This window comes from Antechinus flavipes, chromosome 2 (assembly GCF_016432865.1).
Source record: "Antechinus flavipes isolate AdamAnt ecotype Samford, QLD, Australia chromosome 2, AdamAnt_v2, whole genome shotgun sequence".
Taxonomy (NCBI): Eukaryota; Metazoa; Chordata; class Mammalia; order Dasyuromorphia; family Dasyuridae; genus Antechinus; species Antechinus flavipes.
In genome coordinates, this window is record NC_067399.1 from 472993527 (window position 1) to 473006563 (window position 13037).

Genomic DNA, 13037 nt, shown 5'->3' on the forward strand with positions numbered 1-13037 from the left:
TTGAGATGAAAAGAGTTCCTTGTAGTTTATATTACACTTCTGATTTTGGTAAATAAGTAAATTTTTGTTAAACATGATTTAAAAGTCATGTGAAAAGCAAGGTTTGACTTTAGAGGAAAAATTCAAAAATGGCAAGGACTGAACTTGACTTTCAAAGCAAAGAACAATAAACATAAAGTCTGCTAGTTGGGAAGTCAGAGTTCATCTTAAAGCAAGCTACAGCATATTATTAAATGTATATCTTTAATAAAGCAAATAGTTATTTTACTTACAGGAGCATTAGAAGTAAAATACAAAATATACAGTTCCAGTTCAGAAGCACTGAACGATTCACATGAAGCACTGCAGTAAGGGCAGGTTAACGTGACATCAGAAAGCACCGAGCCTTTGTACTCAGCAGTAGATGACAAGCCCCTTTGTAGCAGGGCTTGTCTGCCACAAACATCACCTGGAAGCACCAGGGCTCAGAAGGACTGGAAGCTGGGGATATAGCACCGATGCAGAGACACACACAAACAGCTTCACCTCACACAGCCTGCACAGCTCACTCAGACTCCAGGGACATAGCACCCATGCAGAGACACACCAATGGTTTCATTTAACAATCTCCACAGCTCACTCTGATTCCAGGTAAAAAAAAATGCCTTAATTCAAAGCACAAATAAATTGGAAAAAGGAAATAGGGATGGCACCTATGCTGAGCAGTAAGTCAGAGCAGAAAGAATTACCTGTCCGGGAAAGAGACCTTTGGGCAGACATTGATGAATCATGGTATTTCAGTGTAATAGAACTTTGGATTCAGGGCACTGTGGACATGTTACTTTCGGAAACCAAACATCATCTATCAAGCAAAACAGTCACAAACAATTGCAGCAGGAGAACATCCAAAGTAAAACGAATGCAGACACCGTGACAATTTACACAGACAAAAGCCACACAATGACTGTGCGAAGCACATTCCTGTAAAAAGTCTATGTACAGCAAACAATTCTCTGTAAACATGGTGAGTGTGAATTTTCAGAAAACATGGTGACAATATCATAAATACAGGCAACATTGGCATCTTCGAACAACACACAAAATCACATTCTGGGGTCAAAACTTTGACCCAGCATCATACAACACAAAAGGTGGAGGTTGGGCTAAGACACCCTGAATAACTCTATATTAGTGTTTTGTATATCCCTTTTTGGTATCTTTAAATATAAGATTCATTTATGTCTATAAAAATGAGAACATAAATGCTATTACTATTTTTGCTGAAAAAAGTTTATATGGCATTAAAACTTATATCCCATTTACTGGTAGTTAACACATATTAGAATGGTATAATGATTTAAGAAAATATAAAAATAAGATTAATACTGTCAAAACTTTCATACCAGAAAATATTGTGGATTTTAATCAGTTAGACTCTTTGAAAAATGAAATATGAAAATTTAAATAAGCTTTATATAAAGAATCTTCTGTAACCTCAATTAATGTACAATGGGTAACTATACATATATTTATCATTGTTTCTCAATGTAAGCACCATTCAACTCTTCTAAATCCACTTTGGTTGGAAAATATTTCTAATTCCACAGGTAATATCTATTTAATGGCACATATTAACTGGACAGAGCTCTCCTTTTTCTTTTACTTCAAAAGTAGCACTGTCTTTAATTAATTCCTCCCCAAATTTCAATGTTGTTTTTTTTCTGAGCCAGCTCACAAATATTACTGTAAATATAGTATCTGAAAAAAGACTTAATTAAACAGTGAAGTTGTCTTTTTAACTGCTTTAGTTTGTCGTGTTAAAGGAAGACAAAGTTGACAAGGCCTAGGCCTTTGGCTAAATGGAAAAGTATCCAACTGTGAATCAAATCAACTTTCCATCTACCAAATGAAAACATGTTGACCTTATGTAGGTAACTACTTCCATTTGTGAATCTTATTTAGAGGTTCTAGATGATCTTTTGGTAGGACAATACTGCAATCTTCAGATTGACGATGCTTTTTAAACAGAGCTCAAACTACCTATCTCCAAGGATATACTTTGAAAAATGCTGGTTGTCACTCCCACAGAAAACCCACAGGGCCTAACTTGCTCACCTTGGGGTACAAAGGTTTTATTATTTACTCATTTTATATATAAACTTAAGTAAGGACAATGTTGAGCAAAACTCCGACCACTACATTTGTTATTTTAAAATAGTAAATGCATTTTAGGCAAGAAATGTTTTAACTATAAATCTATATGAAAAAATAGCTATAAAATAGTGTTTGGTATGGTAGTATTTTTTAGCAATATTTTTAAAAAAAGATTTAGAAAGTAAAGGTAATATACACATTTTCAAAGCTTTTCTCTGTTATAGTCTGAACTGGATTGTGTGCCTAACAAAAATAGTGGCCTCATTTGCTCAACAGCTGAGCCTATCTCTGTCAATTTTAATGGGATCCTCCTTTGTAGAAGTAACCAGGCATAATGATATATCTTATCAAACGGAATGTCCACAAAATATCTTCATCTTCTCACAGAACTGTGAAGGCCACTTATGGCAACCCGTCACCGCTGATGAGACAACCAGTATCCTTCTGATGTGTCAGCCATTAGTACTGATGTAGGTAGGATGGTCTGCGCTCTTGCTTCACTGGAAAAGACTTAAAGCCCTTGTTCATGGGTTTGTGCTGGGCTGCTGCCTGTTGCGCCTGCGCCTGCACCTGGGCCTGGGCTTGCTGCCCATAGGCAAACGTAGAGGAAATTCCTGTTGATGGAGCACAATCACCAGCTGTCGACCAAACCGGTGACTGTAAAATCTGCATTGTGTCATTCCACTGGCTGACAGGATTGGTAATATGATACAAAGATGGGCTCTGACTGGGCAGTGTGTTGGTTAGAGGTGAAGGATGCTGCCAGGGGGCCTTTGGAGGCCACGTTTTGGTTTTATTATCCTGCTAAGAAAAAAACAAATTAAAGTTTTGGTTTTTAGCACAAACTTTTCCAAAAAGGTGTCAAACTTACCAGAGTAACACTAGTCAAGGCCCAGCAGAATTCATTCCTTGAATTGTTCTCTGGGTTGGTTGCTTGTTTGAAAGGGAAACCACTCAAGATTCTACCTATTGCATGTTCACATGTATCAAAACCCCAGCATTCTTTTGATTCTTAAAAAAAAAAGACTATCTTTATAGCATTTGGGGAAGTAGAAGAGGAAGAGGATGAATTCTGAGAATCATTATCTTCTTCTATGATCAATAACAGCTACTTACGCCAGGATTTATAGAAACAAGGGAAATTTTAAAGTGTCTGGCTGACTGTAACTTGCTAAGTGCAAAATAAGAATGTAGCTCCAGTTATGTTTTTTTCCCCCTCTGCAATAGCCAAAAGACTCATCATCAACTTGGAAATATTTGATCCTGACTATGTAAATAAAACACATTAAAAAAAAATAGCACCCATATCACTCCCCCCTTTTTTTTTTTTTTGCTGAGGTAATTGGGGTTAAGTGACTTGCCCAGGGTCACACAACTAAGAAGTATTAAGTGTCTGAAACCAGATTTGACCTCAGGTCCTCCTGACTTCAGGGCTCCTGCTCTGTGACACGTGGCTGGGCCCCCCTCCCCCCCCTTTCTTGAACTTACTCTTCCTGATAAAAGTCTTTTCTCCTAAACATGTGAATCATGTTTTTCCTATTTCTTATTAATGAGGCATCTCCAATATTTTTGTATGTATTTGCAGGTGCTTATTCAATATATTATCATGACATATCTGGCAAATGTCTTCCAAATTTTAAAGTAATATTATCTATTATTATTGTAAATTTTGAAAAGATATAAAATGGTAAAAATAGAAATAACAGATATACATTCATTCATTTCCTCTCTCAATATATATACATTTTAAAAGCTCTTCTGTTACAGTCTGAATTGCATTGTGTGTCTAACAAAAACAGTGTTTTGTGGGGTTTTTCTGGCTCAACAGCTGAGCCTATCTCTGTCAATTTCAATGGGATCCTCTTTTGTAGAAGTAACCAGGCATAATGACATGTCTTAAACGGAATTCCACAAAATAGTTTCATCTTCTCATAGAACTCTGAAGGCTACTCATGGCAACCCATCATCACTGATGAGATAACCAGTATGATGTGTCAGCCATTAGTACTGATGTAGGTAGGATGGTTTATGTTCTTGCTTTATTGGAAAAGACTTAAAGCCCTTATTCATGAGTTGTGCTGGGTTGTTTCCTGCTGTGCCTGTGCCTGCTACTGGGCCTGGACTTGGGCTTTCAGTAAGTATCATCTAGTTCCATGGTTCACTTATATTTAAGAAAAGATTCCTAGACCTATATATCTGCTCCTAGTCTCTCTTGGAACATTTCTGTATTGCATAGTGCTCACTGGAATTTCCAAAAGTGCCTTAAACACAATATATCCAAAGCAAAACTCTTTATCTTATCCTTCACACTGACTCCTCTCCTGAACTTTTCCATTTCTATTCAGATCATGTAAATCAGGATTTTTTAAGCTTTTTCCACTTGCAACCCCTTTTCTCAGAGAAATTTTTACTTGATGCTGGGCACATAGGTATATAAATAATAATAAATCATAATTTCATGACCTCCACATTCAGTTACAAGATCCATATGGGATCACAAACTACAATTTAAGAAGCTGGGGTGTAAATCAATTTCTATGAATCTTTTCAGTCAATCAAGTTCTCATTTTTACTGAGTCACTCTCTCACTCCACATTTATTCTATATCTCTCATATCTGTTCCTTTCACTCTTACCACATGGCCCCCACACTAGTTTAGGTCCTTATAATCTTGCGTGGTCTTAAAGCTAATAACAACAATATAGTACTTACCATGTGCCAGACACCATGCTAAGCATTTTATAATTTTTATCTCATTTGATCCTCACAACAACTGTGATAGGTAGATGCTATTATGCCACTATGCCATGTAATTGTCTTCCATTATTTATTAAAAGAAATTCTAATTGGTCTCCTGCCTCAAGTCATTCTCCTCTCCAATTCATCCTCCACACTCCTGTCAAAGTGTATTTTCTAAAGCACAGTGCTGACCATGTTATTCCTTTACTTGATGAACATCAATGACCCTTTATTAGCTGTAGGCAACATTATAAACCCTTGACTGGCATTTAAAATCCTTAACAACTTGACCCTATCTACTCCTTCTTGTTATATACTACTCCCCTTCACTCTCCTCACTGTGCAAAATGACTTGCTATTCCTCAAACATGATATTCTATCTCTCATTTCTTAGCTGCACCATATGTCAGGAATGTACTCATTCCATAACCCTTTTCTACCTTTTAGAATCCTTAGTTCCCTATATTGCATTGCTTGCTGTTTATGAGAAGGGATGGAAGATGTGGTGGGGAGAAAAATTTGGAATACAAGGTTTTGCTAAAGTGAATGCTGAACACTATCTTTGCATGTATTTGGAAAAATAAAAAGCAATTATAAATAAATAAAAGAATCCTTAGTTTCCTTCCAAGTTCTCTCAAAAACCATCTTCTCTATGTAACTTTTCCTGATCCTCTTTATTGCTAAGACCAATTCTTCTTTCCCCAATTTCATTATTTGGTATATATTGTGTGCATACTTTTTATGTGCATGCTATTTTCCCTGTTAGAATATAAATTTCTAAGGACAGAGACTATTTGATTTTTGTTTATATTACCAATTCCTAGCACAATATATGGTAATTCAACAGAAGTTTTATAAATGCTTGTTGAATGTTTAAAGAAAAAAAGAAAATTGTAATGTAAATGTTTATATTGAGACATTTTTCTTTTAAATATAATTTCTGAATTTTATACAACTTACCTATAAATAAGTTTTGCTTTTCATTGTTTTTGATTGGAGCATGAAGCTATAATTTCTGGGCTGGTAAGATAATTTGCCATATATCAAAATTATCTTAATATAGGGTTAATATTTTATTTTAATAAATAATTTTTAAGACACTTAAGAGACATCCTAGTGCACTTAAATTACATTCAGAGGCTTGTCCATCCCACTGAATAAAATAGTGACTGCTATTGTACAAGTGAGAAAGAATTGTCAGTCCATACCTGATTTAGGTCATCCACTGTGGAAAGAAGAGGTGGTGATGGTAGAGTGGTAGTCTCTCGTTCACCACTACTGTGTTTCCTGGAAGAACAAAAGCCATTTTGTAATCACTCAATATTCATTACTTCCTTTTAGGAGTTATGCTGTTTTCAAGTGTCACTTTTCAAGCAGCTATTGTGAGGTCCTTGATTTTTTTTTTTTTTTAATGTTCAACAAGATTGAGGAATCATTACTTGTATAAAAGATCTTCCAAGAAAACTTAACTCTATCATTATCTTACACCCAATCAAAAGGTTACTACAGGAATGGAGTATATTAAAACTATTCCTGGGACTTTTTAGTGGAGCAGTACAAATGTAGTCTGGATATTTTATAAAGATATTATTTCAAGGAGAATCATCATTGGTACCAGAGTAATTTGAATTTCAAGAATTCAATTATGCTGTCTGAAAGGGAAGAATGTGCTTATGGTAGTTATTTAGTACTCCATTTCAATCTCCTAGAATAATGACAGATGATTGACTCTAGAAACTGACAAACTTGTGGACAATATAGAGCCTTTCAATCTTCATGAAATAAAAGCCTTAAAATATTTTAAATTGAGTCTCATTACAAAAATAAAAAGCTGTATGCTAACACCCTTTTTCACAAACATTGTAAACTTCACCCCCAAAATTCCAATGCTATTTGGTCACTTTTATATGAGGCACACAAAAGCAATTTTTTTTCCTAAAAGCCATACATTTTTCAACTACGAACTTTGCCCAATCAAAGCTGATTCAATTAATAATTGGGTTCACATAATTCCTGTTTATGTATTGGCAGACATACTCTTTATATTGTCTATGGTTATTTTGAATGAAATTTTTCTTTCTCTCTTCCTACTTGGTTTTATTGGTACTACATAGAAATGCTGATGATTTGTATGAGTTTCTTTTATATTCTTCAAGTCTCTTAAAGTTTTTACTTGTTTCAATTAGTTTTGGTTGATTTTCTAGGGTTCTCTTACGTACACCCTCTTACCATTTGCAAAAAAGTGATAGTTTCTTTCCTTGTTACTTATGCTTATTCCTTCAATTTCTTTTTCTTGTAGTATTATAGCTAGCCTTTCCAGTAAATGCTGAATAATAATGCTGATAATGAACATACTTGCTTCACTCTGGATCTTATGGGAAAGGCTTCTGACTTATTCCCCATTATAGATAATTCTTACTTTTGGTTAAATCTGTACTACTTACTATTTTTTTTTCCTTGAGGTAATTAGGATTAATTGATTTGCCCAGGATCATATAATTAGGAAGTGTTGTGTCTGAGGCCAGATTTGAACTGAGATCTTCCTAACTTCAGAGCTGGTGTTTTATCCACTGAACACCACCTAGCTGCCCACTGCTTACCATTTTAAGAAAAACTCCATTTATTATTATGCTTTCTTTTTTTTTTTTAAATAGGAATAGGTATTATAATTTTGTCAAAGCTTACAGAGTAAAGTAGGCAATAAATACCAAATAAGTACCAAATAGTTTAAGGCTCTATACTCCAGCAACAACAACAAAAAAAGACTTTCTCCTAGTCAGAGAAGTTTACTTAAGAAGTTAACCTAGAAATAAAAGCATTTTGCAGCCAAACTATACATGCAAAAAAAAAAAAAAATCACTTTCTAGTGATAGAGATTTAAATTCTCCAAAAAATGTAATATATTTCAGTCTAATGTTAAGAAGTGCCAGTTTTATCTCCAAGATGTACCTGCTGTCTATTTTCAAATCAAGTAAATATATATTGGAAGCCTACTATATGGAAGATACAATGACATATAATTTTAATAAATTTATCAACAAATACTGGAGTGTCTTCCAAATGCTACATACCAAAGTTATGGCTATAAGACAAGAGATTTAGAATTGAAAAGGACTTCTTAGTTTGCTTCCCCCCTCCCCTTTTTTAACTGATGAAATAGCTAAGGATAAGAAAGATCAAGTGACTTGTATGAGATTCCATGGTTACTAAGTGACCAAATCAGAATGCATACTGGAACTTTCTGAATCTAGTCCTCTTTCTACTGTATCATGGTGGTGTGGATCACAAGCAATGTACTGAAGAAAGTTTACAGTGAGAAGCTCTGGAAAGCTAAGGCACTTTGGTATGCTTATTACAATCTAAACTAATACTCAAAAGTGATGCTCCTCGTTCAGTGAAGAAGATTTCTTCATTACAATATAGTAGTGTTGTGGGAAGAAATAATCCAATGTACATGTCAATGATGCACTATGCTGGAAGACACAGCTGAGAACTTCAACAGTCCTGTTCAAATCTGAGACTATATTTCATTATTTATCTCAGGATCATGGATTTGAAGCTGAGAAGGGCCTTAGAGGTCAACTAGTCTGAACTCCTCAATTTTTCAAAAGAGGAAGCTAAGACCCCAAGAAGTAATTTTGCCTGTGGACACATAGGTTTGTGTAGTAAAAGGCACACCTGGAATTCCAACCTAAGGCTTGTGACTCACAGAATGTTTTCTACTGCCTTAGTTTCTTTCTAACTTCCTCTGATTTCACTTTCTTCCCCTTCCTGGAATCAAAAGTACCAGAGTTCAAATACTGCTTCTGATGTTCACTATTTATATAGGACCTATATAAGTCACTATGTCTCCCTAGGCCTCAATATCCTTATCTGCAAAATGGGAGTTGGGCAAGTTGATCTCTGAGGTCTCTCCCCATTCTGGATCTATGATCCTAAGATATCCCACCTATCAAACCACCCCTCCCACTGTTAAGAGACTGGTCTTTCTAGTAAAGACTACTCCACAACTCAAGAATATTCAGGGACTCTTTATTGATAACTGAAAAAATTCTAAACTATTTATGCTGATGTTCAAGATCCTTAACAATCCATCTCCAACCTACTTTTCCATCTTAAACTCACAGTATTCCTTCTTCAGGTACTTCATATTACTTGCTGTCTAGTGAACATCCTATGCCCTCTACCACCACTATACTTTGCTTATGCTATTTTCTTTAAGATACATATACTATACACAAATCTATCTTTTGACATTATTGATATTAAAATGAAGTTTTCCCTGATCCGAAAAAGCCTAAGTCCTTTTTCCCTCATCCAATCTCATAATACTTTGTTTCTTTAATACACTAACTTACCTATAATGTAATTTGGGTATTTATTTGTGAATATATCTCTCCCTACTAAAATAATAGCTCCTGAAGGTCAGGGACCAAACTTTATTTTCTTTGAATCTCCCCCAGTATTGTATGTAGTATGTATTTAATATACATATAATGGATAACAATTGAATATCAGTCATATAAAAATGGAATATTAGAACTAGAAGAAGTCTTATAGATGAACTAGTCTAACCAATTCATTCTACAAATTAAGAAAATGAGACCCTAAGAATTTAAGTAATCTGTAAAAAGTCACATTATTAATTAGTGGAAAAAGTAGCTTTGTAAGAAAATATGATGCCAACTAAAGTTGAAACCTAAACACCTTAATAAGTCACGGGCTCTTTCTGATATTTTACTAGATGGAACTTATCTTTAAGATGCCTATCCAAAGTTTGTTTTTTGTCAGTGCCATTATTCCTTTATCTCCATGTGGAATTATGTACTCAGTAATAATGACACCTTATTATATATTTGTTTTCATTCCATTTCAAAACAGATTCCCTACATAATATAGCATACAGTTAAGCCCTGAAGAAGCCCTTCAACATGTTCCACAGACATGTCATATAGACTGAGAACTTCTGTTTTACAAAATCTATTTGTGAAGACTTTACAATAAAGATGTAGCTGCTTTATTTGGAGAAAGAATTTGTGAAAATGCTTTTCACAAAAATAAATTTTCTAGCTCAAATTAAAAAAGCAAGTACAGCAAAGCCACAGTTACTTCTACAGGATAAACAGAAATCGCCACTACCACAGGAAATCAATTTTACTATGATGCTTCCTTCCTTTTGAATTTTATCAAAAATGAATTAACATTTCAAATGTTTTTTTTATCCTCTGATTAGCTTTATATAAAGCTATTCTTACCTTCTCTGCTTAACAGCAGCAACAAGATCTGGCCCCGAAAACATGGAAAATAAACTGTCACCATTAGCAGAGGATGTCTCATCACTTGAGCTGGCAGAGTCTCCCTGGGTGCCTGACCAGCTATTATTTATCATGTCACTGAAAGAAAAATAATTTTTTTAAATTTAATTTTATTTAATAATAACTTTGTATTGACAGAATCCATGCCAGGATAATTTTTACACAGCATTATCCCTTGCAATCACTTATGTTTCGTTTTTTCCCCTCCCTCCCTCCTCCCCCCCCGCCCCAAGATGGCAAGCAATCCTATATATGTTAAATATGTTGCAGTATATCCTAGATACAATACATATTTGCAGAACCGAACAGTTCTCCCGCTGCACAGGGAGAATTGGATTCAGAAGGTAAATGTAACTCGGGAAGAAAATCAAAAATCAAATAGTTCACATTCATTTCCCAGTATTCCTTCTTTGGGTGTAGCTGTTTCTGTCCATCCTTTATCCAATGAAACTCAGTTAAGTCTCTTTGTCAGAGAAATCCACTTCCATCAGAATACATCCTCATACAATATCGTTGTCGAAGTGTATAATGATCTCCTGGTTCTGCTCATCTCACTTAGCATCAGTCCATGTAGGTCTCTCCAAGCCTCTCTGTATTCATCCTGCTGGTCATTCCTTACAGAGCAATAATATTCCATAACATTCATATACCACAATTTACCCAGCCATTCTCCAATTGATGGGCATCCATTCATTTTCCAGTTTCTAGCCACTACAAACATTTTGGCACATACAGGTCCCTTTCCCTTTTTTAGTATCTCTTTGGGGTATAAGCCCAATAGAAACACTGCTGGATCAAAGGGTATGCACAGTTTGATAACTTTTTGGGCATAATTCCAGATTGCTCTCCAGAATGGCTGGATTCGTTCACAACTCCACCAACAATGCATCAGTGTCCCCGCCTTCCCGCATCCCCTCCAACATTCATCACTATTTTTTCCTGTCATCTTAGCCAATCTGACAGGTGTGTAGTGATATCTCAGAGTTGTCTTAATTTGCATCTCTCCGATCAATAGTGATTTGGAACACTCTTTCATGTGAGTGGTAATAGTTTCAATTTCTTCATCTGAAAATTGTCTGTTCATATCCCTTGACCATCCATCAATTGGAGAATGGCTTGATTTTTTATAAATTTGAGTCAGTTCTCTTTATATTTTGGAAATGAAGCCTTTATCAGAACCTTTAATTGTAAAGATGTTTTCCCAGTTTGTTGCTTCCCTACTAATCTTGTTTGCATTCGTTCTGTTTGTACAGAGACTTTTTAATTTGATATAATCAAAATTTTCTATTTTGTGATCGGTAATGGTCTCTAGTTCATCTTTGGTCACAAATTTCTTTCTCCTCCACAAGTCTGAGAGATAAACTATCCTATGTTCCTCTAATTTATTTATAATCTCATTCTTTATGCCTAGGTCATGGACCCATTTTGATCTTATCTTGGTATGTGGTGTTAAGTGTGGGTCCTTGCCTAATTTCTGTCATACTAATTTCCAGTTATCCCAGCAGTTTTTATCAAATAATGAAATCTTATCCCAAAATTTAGAATCTTTGGGTTTGTCAAACACTAGATTGCTATAGTTGACTATTCTGTCTTGTGAACCTAACCTTTTCCACTGATCAACTAGTCTATTTCTAAGCCAATACCAAATGGTTTTGGTGACTGCTGCTTTATAATATAATTTTAGATCAGGTACAGCTAGACCACCTTCATTTGATTTTTTTTTCATTAATTCCCTTGAGATTCTCGACTTTTTATTGTTCCATATGAATTTTGTTGTTATTTTTTCTAAATCATTAAAATATTTTCTTGGAAGTCTGATTGGTATAGCACTAAATAAATAGATTAGTTTAGGGAGTATTGTCATCTTTATTATATTTGCTCGGCCTATCCAAGAGCACTTAATATTTTTCCAATTATTTAAGTCTGACTTTATTTGTGTGAAAACTTTTTTGTAATTTTGCTCATATAATTCCTGACTTTCCTTTGGTAGGTAGATTCCCAAATATTTTATGCTATCAACAGTTATTTTGAATGGAATTTCTCTTTGTATCTCTTGCTCTTGGATTTTGTTTGTGGTGTATAAGAATGCTGAGGATTTATGGGGATTTATTTTGTATCCTGCTACTTTGCTAAAATTATGAATTATTTCTAATAGCTTTTTAGTAGAATCTCTGGGGTTTTCTAGGTATACCATCATATCATCTGCAAAGAGTGATAGTTTGGTTTCCTCATTGCCTACTCTAATTCCTTTAATCTCTTTCTCGACTCTTATTGCAGAGGCTAGTGTTTCTAATACAATATTGAATAATAATGGTGATAGTGGGCAACCTTGTTTTACTCCAGATCTTACTGGGAAAGGTTCCAGTTTAAGAAAAATAATTTTTAAAAAATTAGTTAGAACCCTCATTTCAAGTCTGTAATAATAGCAAGAGTCCTTTCCTTGTCTTTTATTTTACAGTCAAGGAAAATGCAAGATTCTGGCCTAGATACATTCCATATTTCATTAAATGCTTTGAGGCCTCACATTACCATGTAGCAACACAGATTTCTTCAATTATATTCCTAAATAACATGTCTTTTTGGTGCTATATTTCCTAATACTCCCTAAAATCTATAGGTCTATAGTTTATATTTTCATATTCTGAACTACTCAAAAATGTTCGAAGGCATTCTGGTTTCTCTGAAGATAATTTTGAGGTCTTAAAGGGCAACTATTCATGTAACAGATCAAAGAAGTTAAAGTTAATCATATGCTTACTAAAAGTGGCACTGGGCAGGTAACACCACCTTGAACTAGAATTATTTCACTATAATATAGTGATGACATTACCTGAACTGCCGATTTATAGG

The 13037-nt window shown here is 34.7% G+C and overlaps 1 protein-coding gene across 4 annotated transcripts in view; it reads right to left on the reverse strand.

The window, feature by feature from the left end:
- Positions 1-224: 224 nt before the first annotated feature.
- Positions 225-13037, reverse strand: part of GARRE1 (granule associated Rac and RHOG effector 1) — a 122010-nt gene continuing 109197 nt past the window's right edge. For 3 of the 4 annotated variants that reach the window (XM_051979714.1, XM_051979713.1, XM_051979715.1), the window contains 3 exons: positions 10128-10265; positions 6081-6159; positions 225-2937 (listed from right to left, as the gene is read on the reverse strand). In XM_051979714.1, the coding sequence (XP_051835674.1) occupies positions 2593-2937; positions 6081-6159; positions 10128-10265 (562 nt within the window). In that variant the 3' untranslated portion in view covers positions 225-2592. The remainder of the gene's footprint in view (positions 2938-6080; positions 6160-10127; positions 10266-13037) is intronic. The other variant, XM_051979716.1, reaches the window with a different exon arrangement.